This window comes from Haliaeetus albicilla, chromosome 12 (genome assembly GCF_947461875.1).
Source record: "Haliaeetus albicilla chromosome 12, bHalAlb1.1, whole genome shotgun sequence".
Classification (NCBI taxonomy): Eukaryota; Metazoa; Chordata; class Aves; order Accipitriformes; family Accipitridae; genus Haliaeetus; species Haliaeetus albicilla.
The window spans coordinates 22,278,003-22,296,740 of NC_091494.1; the positions used below are offsets into that span (position 1 = coordinate 22,278,003).

At 42.4% G+C, this 18,738-nt stretch overlaps 1 protein-coding gene across 1 annotated transcript in view; it reads left to right on the plus strand.

The window, feature by feature from the left end:
* The first annotated feature begins 5,211 nt into the window (after nucleotides 1-5,211).
* Nucleotides 5,212-18,738, plus strand: part of MCTP2 (multiple C2 and transmembrane domain containing 2) — a 106,343-nt gene continuing 92,816 nt past the window's right edge. Inside the window, exons 1-3 of the mRNA XM_069798502.1 lie at nucleotides 5,212-5,766; nucleotides 10,511-10,573; nucleotides 11,714-11,822. Of these exons, the coding sequence (XP_069654603.1) occupies nucleotides 5,293-5,766; nucleotides 10,511-10,573; nucleotides 11,714-11,822 (646 nt within the window). The 5' untranslated portion in view covers nucleotides 5,212-5,292. The remainder of the gene's footprint in view (nucleotides 5,767-10,510; nucleotides 10,574-11,713; nucleotides 11,823-18,738) is intronic.

Consider the following 18,738-nt stretch of genomic DNA (forward strand, 5'->3'; position numbering starts at 1 on the left):
CTTGAGGGTACTGAGTGGTGTCAAACAGGGCTCGATAGGCATGGGCCAGGCCCCAGCACGTTGCAGTGATTTGTATCTCTCTGGAGCTGCCGGGGTGACAGCATACCTTTTCCAAATATTTTACTAGTTCTTCTGGATCCTGCACTTGTTCAGGGGTGAATTTCCAAAACATCGGAGGTGCCCACTTTTCTAGGTATTTGCCCATACTACCCCACACACCCTGCCACTCATAATTATCCAGCCTTGGGGCACATCTCTGGGTGATCTTCTTAAATAGCTGTTTAACCTTAAACGAGAGCTGAACCACATTCAGAAGTATGCTAATTCCTAGCAGTAGGGCTAGGACCGTGCTAGTCCCAACATTCCAGGAGTATTCAAATTTTTCAAAATTCTCAAACACCATTGTAACTGGACCGAAGGAGAAAGGAGAGGGGAAGAAAGGTACCCCACCCACAGACTGGTTTTCCATGGAGGAAAGGTAAATGGTATAATTATTAATAGTTTCCCACAGATGGCTCCCGCAGTATAAAGGTGACAATGCTAAGTGCAAATACCGGATTAATCCCACAGCTGATGACTTTATCATACCATAAACCAGAGTTATACCATACATCAAAGCGAAAACCTTAATCCACCTCCCACGGATGATAAGCAGTAGAAGAGGAACTACATACAGCAAGCGAGGTGATACATAACAGAGCCTTAAAAACCAGAGCAACAACTCTAAGAATGCATAAATCAACATAATGAATGCTTAGGACAAATTTGTTTTAACAAGCTCTGGTCAGGTTTGTCGTTATCTCAACCCTTCGTGCCCCACGTTGGGCGCCAAAAAGGACTGTCGTGGTTTAACCCCAGCCAGCAACTAAGCACCACGCAGCCGCTCACTCACTCCCCCCCATCCAGTGGGATGGGGGAGAAAATCAGGAAAAGAAGTAAAACTCCTGGGTTGAGATAAGAACGATTTAATAGAACAGAAAAGAAAAGACTAATAATGATAATGATAACACTAATAAAATGACAACAGTAGTAATAAAAGGATTGAAATGTACAAATGATGCACAGGGCAATCGCTCACCACCCGCCGACCGACACCCAGCCAGTCCCCAAGCGGCGAAAACCCTGCCCCCCCCCCCTTCCCAGTTCCTAAACTAGATGGGACGTCACATGGTATGGAATACACTGTTGGCCAGTTTGGGTCAGGTGCCCTGGCTGGGCATGAGAAGCTGAAAAATCCTTGACTGTAGTCTAAACACTACTGAGCAACAACTGAAAACATCAGTGTTATCAACATTCTTCACATACTGAACTCAAAACATAGCACTGTACCAGCTACTAGGAAGACAGCTAACTACATCCCAGATGAAACCAGGACAGAAACTAAAGCACATCAAAAAATAAAAAAAATCCCAAGGACCATAATTAGAAGATGCTTAAGGGAGGATAAAATGCTAGAAATACTTGTTACATCAGTCAGACGGTGAGCTGTGACCAACTTTTCTGTCACTAATCCTTTCGTTCTTGCCCCAATTGCCCCCCAAAGAGGAAGAGACGGCAAAAGAGAAGGATATAATAAAAATGACAGGTGCAATCAAAAGTGGTCTCTGAAGTAAGAGATTAAACTATATGGATTCTTCTGAGCATCTGAGATTTAGCAGCATATTAAAAAGAAGGCTGAAGAAGATAAGAAAAAAGTCTTTTTAACCTACTACATAAGAACAAGGAGCCATTCAGTTAAATTAAAAACAACAAAGTTAAAATTGATAACAGGAAACGTTTCTCTTTGAATGATTACTGTTTGCAGATTTTTGCTACAAAGTGCCAGTGATGCAGGGAGAGAATAAAGAGGCCAAGCTTAGACCCAGAATTTGGCAAAGTACCCTTTCCCTGTGGTTGCTTAGGGAGTATTTGGTGATACAGTTGGCACCGAACTTCTGAGTCTGCGGAAGGAAGAGGGAAAACTTCTGGCCTGTGGAGGATAAGGAGCACATGGACAACGTGTTGCTACCGAGAACACACTTTTTTACAAGCACGGGAGAATTTCTCTCTCTTTAAAATTATGTGTCTCTATTGCTGTTGCTCAGTATGGAAAAGAAAAGCAGGAAAAAATTGATGTAGGAAGAAGGAACAGTTGTGCATGTGAATACATGCTGGTGTGGCACGGGGGTACCCCAGGAAGCCTGGCACCCCTGGCTCCAGCACTGTGCGGGGGACAGTGTGGTCCACAGCCGTGATCTTCCAGTGACCTCTCTGGGGGACAGATTTCTGGTCATGGTGCTGATGTGTGTGTTTTCTGCTTGAACTCGGGACGTGAAAAAAGTACCAGTCTGTTGATGGCTGATGTCAGAGTGCATTTGCCCATCAGACTGTATTTACCCTTTTCTCAGATTAGAACAGATTGTGTATTTATTTTTATTTGTATTTATAGCCATCATTTGGATTAATTTGTTTGTAAATACAATATTTATAAAAGTAAAGTTATAGCTGTGGCAGGAGTGTGGGTGTAAAGGTTCAGAGACGGAGTATGGCCAAACTCCTTAGCAATCCAGGAATGGGCTTGTTTCTTCTGTTCTTCTGTGGCCTCAGTTCAGGCAACCCAGTGCTCCCTAGGCAGAAAATATCACCACCATGTTGCACCAGCACGGAAGCTGGAGTGGAAGCTGCTAGGCAGCAGGCAGCCGGAGCCATCCCTGTTGTCTTAACCAAAACCCAGAAACTTTCCCCCTCTTTTTTTTTTTCTTTTTTTTTTCTTTTTTTGTTGTTGTTGTTGTTGTTTGTTTGTTTGTTTTTTCCTTCCGCCATGGTTCTGCCTGGCTTGAGGAGGACTCTGCTCAATTTGGGGTTAAATGCAAGTGGGTCTCAGGTGCGGTATGGTCCCTGCACCATCCTTGCTGAATGGACATTTCTGTTCAGCAACTGAGGGAATGTAACTGGAAAAAGCATTCAACTGGGGAAAGTAACTGGAAAAACCTACAGGAACAAGTCTGCTGCTAGGAAACAAAATCTCAAAGCAAACAAAACTGACAGCAGTGGGTCGTGACAATGAGAGGGGTGGAGAATAACAGGAAGGGAATAGGAAGCAGTAAGAGCCTTGGGAAGTGGATGCTGAGCTGGGTCCTGCCTTTATTTACAGTGTCTTTATTTCAGCAGGTTTCTACGCATATAGGCAAGCAAAGCAGAGAGCACTGGCAGTAGATGAGTTGGTTAAATGAGTCCCAACAGTGTGTTTCATAACGTGTTTAGCCTAATAATTTCTGTTATTGGCATGCAATGTAACACTACCAAGGAGGCCTGTGGCTGCATTGTCAAGTTTTTATATAAAGAGGGAAGAGCCTAAGTGAAAGCTGTCAGCCGACAAGAACAAATTCAGTCACATCTCTGGTGAGCTTGCACAGGGTGTCAGGTGCTGCTCCAACACAGGCATCCCTGCAGCTCCAGTCAAATGTGTTAGGGTAGGCATTTATTTCTTTCCTCCTCCCCCCTGTAAATCTGATCATCTTGCTCTTCACCCCAAGTTCAGTGAGAAAAGAAAGCCTCTCCATGCCTCTGTGTGCCTCAAATCTCCCTCTGGGAGGTTCGGAAAATTGTTTTTGCTTCTCAGTGATGCTGTGAAGGAAAAAAATAACTTCAGTTTGTCCATGTGCACTTCGATACTGGGTCTGACTTCTGGAGGTGAAAATACTGTGTTAAGCTGATATGTCTATACTAGTGTACCTACCTATTTGGGCAAAATTTGTTACTGCCTTGTGAATGCATGTAATGCCATTAAAGCTTATTATTTTTTGTATGGAATATAACGATGCTGATATTAATCATTTATATAGCGATATAAATGGGGGGGGGGGGGGATTGTGCAGCTTTAGTTACGTAGTAATACAGTTAAAGCATTTCTTGTAGATGCCTGAACACTCTGTAAGTATGGTGGGGTTAGTCATAAAATTATTTAAATAAGTTAAGTAACTGGCTATACAACCTCATTCAAATTATTGAATGTAAGAGTAGATTTCTTTGGAAGGAGACAGTGATTTCTCTATCTGGATTCATCCAACAGTTGTATTTCTATTGCCTGTTCTGGCATTTTCCCTAGTGACCAGGAAAATAGTGGGATAAGTAATTTTTGATCAACTATCCAATTGTTATAACATAAATACACTGTGAATTTTGGAAGCAGCAGTCCATGTAGTTAACAGTATGTATTTCTAAGGACATAGGTATATACTGTAACCTCTGTGTGTGTCTTTGGGACTGTAAAGGAATAAATCTGCAGGTTTCATCAGCTTTTTTCTTAATGAGTTTTGGTGATGATTTGACTATCTCTGCCTCGCAGAATAAGGATGGTTGCTCAGCTGTTAACCACGAAAGACGCTGTCCGTGAGGGTATTCCTGTGCACAGAGTTGTCCGTTCGACCGCTCCCTTACGATGCAGATACAGTAGGTGATTTTGCTTTGGCTCTTTTCTTCTTCTCCCTCCCTACTGTATAAATGCTCAATATGAATCAACTCAAAGTCAAGAGTCCACCAGTAGGTTTTTAAAATCTGTAAGTGATCCATCCATCTATTTTTGTTCTCATTTTCTCTCAGTCGCCTTCTTTATGAGGAAGATTAATTGTGCAGCGGTGACTTTCACTGGCAGTGGGTTAATGCAAGGGAGTGTTTTGGGGTCTCAGCTTGGATTCCTCATGTCCTGTGTGTCCTTTTCAGCCTCAGCCCCTTTGTGGAGCTGTTTTTCGTGTTGTTCTTGTCCGCTAACACATCATGCAAGAATCCATATAGCTTAGGAAATAGCCACAAACCCCTTATATAGGCTGGAAAAGCGTCAGCAGAAATTACAGTGCCAGCTTTGCCAACATTTTTTCATGTGGTAGCATTATCGTGATTTAACTCCCATCAGTAAGTTTTGTACAGAAACAGTTTCAAATTGGATAAATCTCAAATTTTCACGAATCAGGACTTAGCAGAAGAAATATAATGTCTCCTCTTAGCAATCATAAAGTGGTGGGCAGACGTTGCATTTTAGTGTAGGATTAAATACTTGTTCCTGCTGTTCTCCTCCTAAATAATCAAACCTACCCACCAGATTGTATTTGGAAGGACTTACTAATGTGGCATGCTTTGTTTTAACTGTTTAGAAAAATGATTGAAAGTTTCAAGATGAGACAACATGAATCATAATCTTCAGCGGCTGTTCACTTTCATGATTGACTTGCCTTCTTCCTACGTTCCTTTGAGTCACCCTGGGAATCGCTGAAGCCGTTTTGTGCAGGAGGCATTGCTGAAATTCCCCTTGCAGCAATGGACTTGGATAAACCATCTGTCTGGGGATCCCTGAAGCAGAAAACTAGACCATTCCTGCAGAACCTAAGTGTGAAGAAGACAAAGAAGAGGTCTAGCAAAATGGTAGAGAGGAAGGTCCACTCCCTGGACCGACGCCTCAGCGTTTCGGTGCCTGACATGCTGGAGGTGGAGGCTCTTACGGAAGAAGAAACGACTTATTCGAGTACTCGGGTGTTGTCGAGCTGCTCCCCCAAGAGCTTTTCCAGGTCTGTGGTGTCCCTGAAAAGCAGAAGCGCTTCGGTGAGGCCGGTGGGAGAGGACTGGCCATGGGCATCGCAGCAGGCGACACGCACGGAGGTGACAGTCGCCCACCTGGATGCGCAAGTCGCGGGCAGCCCTGTGTCCCAGCAGAAGAGGAAATCCAGTGACAACCTCTTTGATCTGCTGCAGAGCGCCCGCCTGAGTGCTGCTCTGACGGACGAGGGGGTCGAGGTAGGTGGCTTTGGGCATCAGCCAGGCTCGGTGCCTGCCTCGGGCTTGTTGTGTTTCTCCTTAACTGTCTGGGTTATAAAGGGAGGAGGAGGGGGCCCTACTGAAGGAATGAATGGGGGATAAACATAAGCATGAACCGTACATGATACACAAATTATTGGAGACTAATTCAGGTAGCCTTTCTGTCAGTCTGGAGCTGCAAAATAACCCTGCTCCATTTTATTTATTTATTTATTTATTTATTCTGGCAAGGTTATAATAGTTCAATTTTTTTGGATTTGTTGGAATTGCTTGCTTAAGTCAAAAGTTGTTGCAGCCCTCTGAGCTCTGAAATGTGCTGCTGCGATACATTTGCTGTGGTTATCCTTTCTAGTTAATATAGCTTACCAGGATTGCTATATAGCAAAATCAATTTGCCATCTGCCCACGCAAGACCCAGATGAAGGCAAGAGGTGAAAGATGATGGTGAGTGAGGTGAACTCTGCTTCTACCTGGAATTAGCCAAAACAAGCACGTGATGGAGAAGAGTGAACACATAGCATCACGGTCAGGGCTGTCCTTTGGGTTTGCATTGTGATTATTTAGAGGAGGTGCAAACCCAAAATATTTCCTCTGCTTTCCCTGTCTTGTCCCCCTTCTTCCCTCCCCCTCCCCCCCCCCCCCCCGTGGTCAGTATTTCTGTGATTAGAAATAATGTCCCATGAACAGGAGGATCAGAGACAATGGGCTTCAAATCTGACATGAAACAGTAATTCCTGCCTGGCCTGAGCAAAATGGGGGATACTGTGGAGTTGCATGACGACTTTGTAATATAGACAGCAGGTGAAGATTGTGGCTGCATGAAACGTTTTAAGCAAAATTTGTTTTCTTTACGTTTTGTGGAAGTGTATCTCCTCCTGTTGAGTTTTCACTGGGAAGGTTAGATTTTGAACTTTGTATTGAGGCTTTTTTCCCATTACCTAGTTATTGCAGGTAAGGTAGCTGCTTTCCTTAGTCATCTGAGATGCAAAAATGGGAAACAGATGTTTTGGTTTAAAGTCCTCCTTTGGGAGTGGTGATTTCACAGGTTAATTAACATTTTTTTAACTGCATGTTCAAAATGATGGTTAGTGCTGCTATGGGGAAAATGGTCCTTTCTGATATAAAACTGCTTGTTCTGCATCTCAAAGGTCTGTGTATTCTTATCAAATCAGTGTCAGCTCCTAGTCTGTTGTGATGCAAAATGTCAGACTGGTGGTTACTGACCATCACTTCCACTTTAGTGTTGCTAAATTGTTAACACATTGGCTTCAACTTACTGCAGTGTACCATTATTCAGAGAAAAATAGCTGAGATGGTATATCACTTTGTTTCTGTGTTTAAACTTTACTCAAAAGTTGTAGCAAGTCACTCAGTATAGGGTAGATTGGACATTATGAACATGTCATTATTTTAGGAGTTTTTCCATGTTGTTATAATGATAGCAGCAGTTCTTTCCTGCTGTTGTAGACCAAACCCTCTAACATAAAATTTACCATAGCATCACCAAAATTAATCCTAAATCCTGCATTGACTTTGGGCAAACAAAGTGCTTTAGGAGGAGGTACCTGTATAGTGATGGAATAGCTTAACTTCAAGTCAAGTTTCCTCCAGACACACAGTCTGAGTCTGGCTCATTCTCTGCAGCATTTATATCTTTCCCAAAACGTGTATTTGTATATGTGCTTGTGTGTCTAAAACCTTTAGTATTTACTTTTATGGCAAATCATCTCACTATGTGAATATCCTACCTTCCTTCCTGTAATCTGCCTCCAATTACAACTTTTAAATGCAGAAAGATTTTCTTTCCCTGAAGAATACATAGGAGAGAGTGAAGCAAAAGAAAGCAGAAATAGATAAGGAATACTGAACAAATTTCACTATGTTTAAGTTGAATGTGGTGAAAAATTCAATATTCAGCTTTTCTTGTACTTCATTGAACAGCTACAAAATTTGTACTCTGTGGGCCTCGGATGGGAACAGTTTATTGCAGAAGCTGTTGGTCTCCTATTAGTGGCTGGGGTTGCTGAGGAGCATGACAATGGTTTGTATCCTTTTGTGAGCATCCTTCACTGATCAGTGAGGTAAATCAGAAGGAAAGCAGATCCCTGGAACAAAACAAACTAAAAAAAAGCAAAAATATAGGTTGAGCTTCCCCCCCACCCCTGAATTGCTTGTCACATGCCACCTACTCGTTTCCTGATTATCTTTGGTCACCCAACATCATGAGATACTTTCCGAGCCTCATGCATGAGCTCAGTGGGGACTTGTGGTTTTTACACTCGTCTAAACTCTCACTACAGAGCTGTCAGTGCTTGGAGCATGCCATCTGCAGTAAAGGCTCTTGCCACAGGTACCATATTTCCATTTGCTAAGAGATTTACTTTATCTGTTCTCTATTGCAGCCCAGCTAGGCAAATTGGAAGGGTGAAGAAACAACTGAAGTTGCATTGAATCCCTCCCTGATTGATTTAGGTTGCAAAGGGCACTGGTAACGCCACTTTTTGCAGTTAGGTTTTGTCCGTGGTCACACGTCATTGCTGAAGTGCTCTAACACCACTTCTTCATCTTCTTACTAACACCTTGCAGTGAGTCACTGGCAGCCCAAAGCCATGTCCCGTTGCTGATGCACTCAGTGCCCTTGTATTTTGAATCACTCTTCTGCAGAAAGCAAGAGGAGGTAGAGGTTGACAGGAGGAACATTTGATTGATTTTTTTTTTTATATATATATATATATTCATATATATACACTCTTGTTTGATTTGTTTTTACACAGATATACTTGGGACTGTGACCTGCTTGGTGGATATGGCCGCATTTGTTTAAAGTTCAGAAATGCCACTGTAGTTAGATAAAAATCAACATTTCATGACCATATTTTCAGCGAGGCTTTTATCTATATTCAGCAATCTCATTGCAATTAGCTACCTAGAATAATAGCAATTTACGTTATATGGAGCTAAAATGAAAGAACAAGCTTTTTTATTTAAAATTATAGTCTTTGTTCAAAATCTGTTGATTTAATGCAAGTAGACAAAAAGCAGACTAAAGACCAAATTATAACTTTGAGGGTAATTTTTTTATTATAAAAGATATCAAGCTAGCAGAGAGAGAACTTTATTTTAGAATTTCAATACAGTCCCTTGATTCTGTGTTTATGCCATGTAAAACAAGCTGTAAAGAGAAACCATTATCAGTGCCAATGATGGTGCCTGAAGGAGATTCCTGTGAAGCCAGAGACTACAAGATATACTAGGTTTAATGCACACAAGTGAAATTTTATGCATACTAGTCAGGAAATTCAAAGTTAGGGTTCCCCTAGCAGCTGTAACTCAGCTCTGTTGTGCAAGAAAACTCTTCTGCTGCTCTTTATGATGATAATTTTTCTACTTTTAATGTGTTTTTGCAAGGTGGCCAAGTTACGATTACTGTGGGAACCATAATGTTAAATTTCGTCTGTCATGCAAGTGAAATTTTACTTGCAATGCTGGATTACTGTACTTCCTGATATGTAATATCTGTATTTGGGGGGAGGAGAAGAATTACACAAAAGCATATTTATATTTATTTCAGCATATCAATATCTCTAAGATTTATGATCTTTGGTGCAGGAGCTGGGGTTTTTTTTGTTTGTATAGCGCTCCACACAATGCAGCTCTCATCGGAGAGATTTGGATGTTACCACACTGCACATAATAACATTTTCACATGAGGATCGAATTCCACCTTGTGTGCATTTCTGTAGACTGAGGTTATTTTTGGTATAAATCTTTGTATTTGAATGGGCTGTGATTGCCCTGCATTAGACCAAAAGAGTTGCCTGGGCATGTAGGTCCTCTTCAGCTAAAATGATGATCATAGACTGTTGTGGCAGTCAAAATAGCATCAGAGGTGTCTTGACCGATGAATCCCTTCTGTGCATCCAGATAGTCTAGATGCTGTGCCACTGTAGCCTCAAGTTTTTAGATGAGTCAGTATTTAAGAAGAAATGTTGGACTTCCTCTCCTATGCTGGGCATTAGATAAAAAAAAAATCCTTTGAATCTTCCAGTTACTGCAGTAAGTGGGGGGAAGCACATGTCCAACATCTTTTTTTCCCTTTGACCATTTCTTTCTTTTTCCCCTGAGTTTTGTTTTTTTTGTTGTTGTTGTTTTTTTTTAAAAAAAACCAAACAACAAAACTTTTCCTGGACCTTGCCTTTTGGGTGATGAAGAAGAAATTGTAGTCAAGTGAGAGAGCAGCCAGCTCTCCAACCCCAGGATATTGCTGCTGCTGCCACTGCTTCACCACTTCTGGCATTTTTTTATTTCATCTTAGCGAGGACCCTTGAGATTCAACAAATAAATTTCTGCTCAGGAATAGGGATCATCATTGCAATGCTGACTGATAAGTCACCAGATGCAATAACCTTCAGGCATCGGGAGAGTTTGGGGGAAGGACCTTCAGCACTGAAAGCACAGGTCCGTACTGGGGAGGAGAAGAATTTATTCCAATAGCTGGAAGCAGGCACTTACTGTTTTAGATAAAACTCAAGAGACTAAGTGGAGTTACTGTAAAAGAGGAAAAAGAATTGTCTATTTAAATTATGGAGGGGAAGGTTCTATAAGCAGAAGTAAAAGGATTTCACTGGTTACATGTATGTATACTTTCTTGACTGATACTAGGACTATTTTCTTGATCCCTATATTAGTGTTGTCTAATTCATTGTATCTTTTTTTTTTATAGTACCCATGTGGAGAAATGGATCTAGACTCTTCCATATCGTCTCAAATTTTTGATAACCAGATGGTAAGTCCTTTCATTTTAAAACATTTTGAAACTTGATCAGAAGCACAATTTATTTTAGGTTTAGGTTCTTACAAATTTAAACACCCAGCAGAAGAAGCCTTCTATAGATTTCTCCAGTGTGGTGGTGGTTTTGTGTCTTTGTTGTTGTTTTGGTTTGTGTGGGTTTTTTTGCCTTTTTTTTTTTTTTTTTTTTTTTAGTAGTGCAAAGCAGTTGCTAATGTTTTAAATAGACCTAAATGTTCTGGATTTTTTTAAAGTATTCTATAATTTCTATGTTGTACTGGTAACTGATGAAAGCATCAGCATAAATACTCAACTAGAAGCCCAGGAACAAACTAGATTAAAACAAAGGCAGCAAATACCTTAACATAGCTGTAGGGCTTGACAGACAACAAAACCAGCTTTAGGGCAGCCTGAAAAGGCATTGGCAGTGTTTTGACACGTGCTCTTCTCATGTAAAGCATATTTGCCTATTCCGGATGAACTTCTCTACCTTTGCCACCCCCCACCCCCCTCCACTAACGTCTCAAGTGCTGTCCAGAGGCTGTTTTCACTCAGTGTGCCAGCTGGATGCTGCTGCTCCTGAGGTGTGTAACCCTGGCAGCATCTCTGATGAACAAGAATCCTCTTGAGTTTGCTACTACAAAACCTCACAACTAGCATTGCCCAGTGCTGCGTTTCTCTCTTTTAGAACTGTATAACGAAATGCTGTCCTCTTAGTAGCTATGTGAAATGTGTACTTCCTCATGAGGTCAGCAGATGGGTACAAATAGACTCGATGATCCTTACGGGTCCCTTCCAATTTGAGGCATTCTATGAATATGCAAGAAACAGCTAGAAAAAAAAAAATGCAGTAAGTTGGTAGGATTTGGAAAACCTGTATATGTGTTTGATTAATATTACCACTCATTTTCAGGTGTAGCCCTCGTTGTGTTACCCCTTGCTTTTGTTGACCGTACCTGATGCTGGTAATTAGCTATTTGCATAATGAAACAAAGTCTGGGAAAGAAATCTTTTTTTTTTTTTTTCTTTCTGTGAAAGATGAGAACTTTGTCTCTGCAAAACTGAGAGAACACCTGGTTCATTCATGGTCCACTTCAGGAGGTGTGCAGCGGTGACTGACTTCTTTGTTCTCCTTAGACTCTAGAGGAAGCAAACGATTGCTTGAGTGACCTGCCAAGCCCCTTTGCCTACCTGCTGACCATCCACCTGAAGGAAGGCCGGAACCTGGTTATCAGAGATCGCTGTGGTGAGCCTGACCTTTCAGCTGATTTCCTTTAAAATTCACATGGCTCTTCTTTCACTGACTCCAGTCTGGCAGCAGTTGGCTTCTTTTCTTATCACTGGTACAGAAACTCATTGACTTGTGTCCCTTGCCTGGGTCAGAGCACTCAACAGTTGGGTTTATCCACCTTAGGTACACAGGGGAGGGAGCTGCCCTCTGCTCGCTGCTCCTCTGGTCTGACTGTGCAGCTGCAAAGCACCTCCTTGGCTGGACTTAGCATCTGTACCTATTCCGGAACTGCAGTGTCATTAACCTTGAGAAATTCTATTTGAGCTTAAAAAAAAAAAAAGGCCAAAGAATACTTTGAAATTCATTGAGTAATGGAGCTGCTCTAGGAGTGCTTTTGGGGCTATCTGTAAAGATTTCAATAAAAGGGAAACCAGGGGAGCAGTGCTGTAAGCCAACAATCCCCTCTTTAATCTGAGATGCAATTTAAGGATGACAACATGCAAAAAACCACCCAAACCCTCAAAACCCACCCCCAAATGATGTATCAATTAAATTAGAAAAGATTTGGGGAATTCCTGGAAAAACTGTGTGAAAGTGCCCGCTGTTCACCTGTCTCTTTTTCAGGCTGTTGCAACAGGGAGTAAAAGTGCTTGTAAATAGCCAGTTGGTAGTTTCTCCGCTTGCTGCAGAGGAAAGAGCTGTCCTGCCAGAGGCTCTGCAGAGGCTTGTAGGGCTCTGCAGCAGCAGCTGCTTCAGGACCTTCGATCTGAACCTGTCAGAGAGCTCTTCCATATGGCCAACCTTTCTGCATTTTACATTTATTCTCTATTTTGTTTTGTTTGGGTTTTTTTCTGCATGTGGAAACAGTTCTAATACTTTTGCATTGCAAGCGTATGAGCAATTTCTGTCTTTTGAGATGAAGCCATAGGGTTTATTCGTACAGTTTTAAAGAAAATAAATTTTCACAGCCTGAAGGCCTGTGATGGTTTGCATCTAGAGGGACCTGCGTGGATTTAGAAACCTTCTCACGTGGGGTGCTTGTTTTTGAGATTTCTCTTATCTATTATCTCAGTTAACTTTTTCCATGCTAGTTTTTCATGTCTTCACCAAACAGTAACTCTTGGCCACATGTATGCTTGTTTTTCCTCCCAGCTCCCAGCTTTTGGAAGGAGTGAACGAATACTTAGATTAAGATCTTTACTCTTTAAACAGAAGCGTACATTTTCTAACAGTGTAGCAGTTCATCAGATTTATTAGCAAGCTGCACAAGTCAGGACACGTCCGGCTGCTTGTATGGAAAAGATGCTATAAATGAGCAATTCAAGTAGAGTAGTATTTCTAAAGAAACCAAAGCATAGTTTGCTCTAGGCTGTGTTTTGATGCGTCAGAAAGCAAATGCTTGTCTTAGTGAAGCATTGGACAACACAATGAAACAACATAAGCAAGGGGGGGAAAAGAAAGCATTTTGATGGGTCTCTGTTGCTTTGGGGCAAATGACCACTCATTTAGTAAACCAAGTATGTGAGGTGATGCATCATTCAATAAAATTCCTGCTTTTTTTTTTTGCACAGACACTGGGAAGGGGGGAAATAGTGACTTAATGATTATTCTTCAGTCACCATCATGTTGCAGTGGTAGCTCCTTAAAAAAAAAGAAAAAAAAAAAAGGCATGCTGCCTATGCCCTGATGCACATCCTTATAGGTGTCTGCTGTCGTACTTGTTACTTAGGATTTTTACATGATGCTCAGGCCTAACCTGCAGCCACTGTGCTTTTTGCAATGCACTTTTAAAAGCAGGAAGTTGTCAGCTTTGCTCATCTCGTCAACGTGAGAAAACTTGTGGGCTGGGAGAATGCAATTTCCCCCTTCTCTCCCCACCACGATGCCGGATACAGCCGCTGCACTAGGGTATACCAGCCTACTCCAAATAATCTGAATATAGGAACATGTTGTCCACAGCTGACATATCCTGCGAGTCAGACTGTGGCGTGGGCTGAAGGCCAAGTCGTCCTCATTCATGTTTTGGGAACAGCAAACCTCTAGAGCTAACCAAGCAGTGCTGCCTGACACAGCCGGGAGAGGGTTTCAGTCCCTCTTCCCCGTGGTTTTGTGTATGTGACAAGGCGCTGGAGCTCTCCAGCGGGTAACGCTGTGTTGCTGGTCCTGTGTTTTATGTGTGCATTGGAGTTGGAAACGTCCTCTGGTCAGCCATGTGTGAGCAACCGCAAAAATGCTCTGCTTAGGTAGCAGTGGTGGCAGAGTGCTGGAGTTCGTAGGTAGCAGTAGCAACGTCCTCCTTTTATTCAGATAAAGTGGTCATACCCAGTAGTAACTTCTTGCCTGGTCATTGATGGAAACTAACTCCAAATACTGTGTGGAGTCTGTTATACATTAAATAACAAAACGTTCACATGAAAAACCACAGACTGAGTGAAGAGTGTCTGCCAGCATCTTTAGCCTAAATCAGGTTTAACGCAAGTTTCGTAAGTTTTCTAAATTTTCGTATTCAGTTGTTCCGATATCAGCAATTGCTCTGGAAAAAAAGCCTCAAAGCAGTCATCGACCCCATCAGTTCACATTTTTTGGGGGGGCAAGTTCCGTATCTTCTCAAAGATGAGGAAAACGGCCCTTCGGTGTGCTGTCCTACCCCTTTTCTTCCCCCCTTCGTTGTCACTCAGCTTTCTGCCTCGCTGGGGCCGAAGGGAAGCGAGCCCCCCCAACGTGGGTGGTTGATGCCCTCTCGTGGCGGCTCCCAGCACTGCCCGAGCCCCGCCGCCGGGGACGCCCCCCCGCTCCCCGCCCCAATGCAAGAAGCGTATATCTCTGTGTATATAAAAATAAACCGAAGGTGTGTGGCAAAGGAGGAATATTTCTGCCACTGGAAAGAGCTGTTGGTGGAAGCTCCTGGCTCTACTCAGCAAATTCCTAGGGCTCTCCTTGAATTTAAGCATTATATGCTTAATAGTTATTAATTATACTTGGCTGAGTCAAAGTGAGGAGTAGTTCTGCTGATAACTGCAGGCTCTAAGACCAACATGTGACTCTACTTTCCCCAAAACTTTCCAGGTATTTTTTCAGGCTTTTTAACTCGCTACGTACTGCTCTTTTCAGGATATACGTTCCCTTTGGTGTGATTTAAATTCTTCCTTCACTTTACCAGATTTTTATTAATCTTCCCCACACCCCCTTCATAATATTATACCCGTTAACTGCTGTTCTTCCCTGCTTTCCTCTTCATCTTCTGCCTCTTGCACTGTTTTTCATCAGTCTGTTGTCTCTCCAGTCTCTGACTTTCTGTGGCTCCTCTCCTTGTACCTGCTCTCTATAGACCAGGTGCGGTGCATCAGCCTGACTGGCTCAGCTGCACGTGCTCCCTGTTGCTTCCTGTAAAGTACATACATGATGGAGGAAAAAAATCAGAATGGCAGTGTTTCTCTCTCTCCCTTTTTTTTTTTTCTTTCCCTTCCACAAAAAAACCCCAACAACCCAAACCCAACAAAAAACCTCCATACAGCAGCACCCAATATATGTACTTGAGCCGAGGAAGCAGAGTGCTGTTAGGATCTTGGTTCTGATGGAAAGTGGAGAGGCTCTGAAAAATCCTTCTCAGGGTCAAAATTGCAGCGCGTCCCCTCTTCGGGGTGCAGGATGGCAGAGGTGTAACCTCCTGGCCATCAGTTTGCTTGGAGTCTGATTTATTTAATTCTCGCTGATGCTTCTTGGGATACAGTCTAACTCAGTCATACATTAGAAGCTGCCTAAGCACATGGCAAGGTGAGCTTGGCAAGCAAGCATTCACGTCACGCGCATGTGTGTTTGGTTCGTAATGTTAGATGGTGCATGGGTCCTCCAGTATTTATAGTTCTTGTAGTTGATGAACTCAACACTGGAGGTTATGGATCTCTGTGTGTATCTACACAGTACCAAAAGTTTGGGTTTTGTGTGCTTGTTGTATTATTGTTAATAGATGACATGGTATATTATGGTGATGGTGAGGAGTTTGTGATCTATGCAGTTTTAATACTGTAGTAAGAAAGCAGAAATGAATTTTATTAATTAAAAAAAAATCTGTGGAGTACTGGTAGGTCTGCAGAAAATAGAGATAATTGTATCTTACTTGGCTTGAAAAAAATATTACGCAATCTTAATCACTAGTGCTGTAACTGCTGTCACTTTTTTGCACCCTTAGTGTTTTTATGGCCTTGCTGAGGCTTTTTTTGTGAAGCTTGCAACTTCCAGCTCCACATGCTTTGAACTGGGAGAGGCTGGAGCCCACTTCGACTCGCTGGTTCACTTTTACAGGGCAGGGTGATACCTGGTGTTCGTTTGAGTCAGTCTAATGAAATCTGAAATATCCTGCTCCCTTATGACTCTGAGATGCTCTGACTGTGCACTTTGCTGCTTGTACGAGTCACCTTTGCACAACGGTGACGCTGTGACGCGGAGCAGCGATGCGATGCCAGAGCTGTAAGGAAGTGTTACCTTCCTTGAGCTGACAAACCCAGCTCTACCGCTATAAGAAAAAACCAGAAACTGGGTTTTGAGTGCCTGTAAAGGCGAGAAGCCCCTCCTGTTTCCAAATCCTGTACTTTCAAAGTCTGAGTGTGGTTTTTTTTCATCCGTTAAATGGTGCGGTTACAAGAAATGTATTTCTTGGATGTGATGTCAGCTGGTGAGTGGCTGTGGTTGCCGTCTTCCCCCCACCCCCAGCTGCGTTGCTGCAGCCTGAATTTTGTGTGTGTCTCTTTTCTGCACGGTTTTGTGTTTTCTAGATTTTTACAGGATCTTTGTGCCCTGTCTCTATTTCTTTCAGGTTTCCCTTGTTGTTTCCTGTTGCTGCACTTTGGTTTTGCCCTCATTTCTTTCCTCTCGTGCTACAGGCAGCAGAACGTGCGAAGGGAGCCGGGTGGGTCGCAGTAGTACAGGATGTACCATCATCTTTCTGGGTCCATCCTGCCTTCCCCATCCAGAGCGTATCATTATCTGCTCTCACACCTAACACCACCCACTGCCAGAGGGTCCCAGTGGACTCCTGGAGCTGGCAAAGAGGCTGTGCTGCTCTGCTGCACGGGCAGCTCCTAACATCAGTGCAAGCTGTGCCAAAGCTCAGTCTCCCAAGGGCAAATTAAAATCAAAGAGGACAGAATAACAGGTCCTTTTAACCTCAAGCAGTAACGAATCTGCGGTAGCCCACCACTCATAGCTCCCGGCTGTCTGCTGCCTGAGTCCGTGCTGGTACCAGGGTGCTGGAGGAAGGGATGTGTTTGTGCTGCGCTGGGTGTTTGTCAGCTTAGAGCAAGTCCATTGTTTGGAAAGCAAATGCTCAGAGCAATTAGGCTGAATCGCTCCCTGCAAACATGCTGATTAATTTAGTCTTTCTCTGTTTTCAGGGTATCTGCAATTAGATCATTAGTCTTTCAGATTTATTAATTATTGAGATGTATTGGGCAACTTTTCACACTTTTTGAAAGGCGTAATCATGGCTAATTTACAAATGCTAAGAATTTGAATGGTGCTGGGTACTTACTTTGATGTTTTCTGGATCCAGTGTAGCTCTCCATACAAGGGCTTGTGCTGCAAGTGTTTGTCTGTGCCGAGTCCAGTTTCTGGAAGTGCAACGCATGCTGCTGAAACTTTGCCCTTATACACAGTGATCCCAGTGAGCATGCCTCCTGGACTGGCCATGGGAAATGAATGCTCAGGGATAGGAACCTCAGGAAAATAGACTGAGTTAAAACAAAAGCAATTAGTCCATTATATGCATAGCCACCTGTGGTAAATTAATGTTAAATTAAGAACTATAGGGATGCCAGCACAGGAAGAGAATATGTAGGGCCCAGAGAACACCCTATGAGTCGTCTTTTGTAGGTAATTGTAATTTGGGTAGCAGGTTTCTTGAACAGTTTAAGCTCTCTCATTTGTCAGAGCTGGCTCTTGGGGGGGCGCCTGCCTGCGTTAAGAACTCACACTGCATCTTTCTGAGACCATTATGAGGAGACTTTATTAGGCCAAAGACTGAGAATACCAGAAGATGCAACTAATCCCACTGAAGGTCCTCAGTGCTGCCTAGTAATATAAACGTGCCTTCTACCCTGTCCTCCTGCCCTCCTGTGCTTTCATACCTGACCCCTGACTGGGAATATGACATTCAACTGGACTAATTTTTGCCATAGGCAAGTCTGTTCTGTGTGTCGTCGTGTCCCTGACGTATGTCACATGGTGTTTTGGTAGGGTTTTGTGGTTTTTCTTAGTTCCTTCAGGTTTTTTTAAACACAGTTTCTGAAATGTCTTGCATAGAACATCCTGTATTCACTGCTTTCATTCTATTAATGTTCAGTTCAGGCGTGTTTTCCCCTCTCTTTTCCTCATCATCTGTGGGTTTGCATGCATTCTTCACGCTTCTCTGGTCTTTTTGGTTTATTGTTTTTTTGTTGTGGTGTTTTTTTTCTGGTTTGTGGGGTTTTTATTTTTTTGCTTATTTATTTTCCCTTGGAACCTATTGGTGATGCTTGTTTCCAAGCAATGTTTCACTTCCATCTGGCCATGTAAAACTAGCTGGGCACAAAACTTCCCAAAATTACCTGAATTGCCTGCCAGCAGAATACTTTTTTTCTGATTTCCGCTTTAAGCCTTGATCTCAGCTATTTCACTACAAGAATATAGTGGTTTTCCACTTAAAAAGAAAAGTGTGTGTCCCATTTTAAAATGTCTTTTACTCCTTGTTGTAAATAACTCTAGTAATTCTATTTCTAGGAAGACTAAGAAATGTATTTTTTATGTGCATATAAAATAAATCCTTCATTTCCTTCCTCAGATTAAAATTTAGGTTTTTAACCAAAACTTAAGATGGTCGAGGTTATATTTCACACTGTTCTTTGATTTTTCAGGATTTTAAGGCAAGTTGGTAGTAATTTTTATTTATTTATTTATT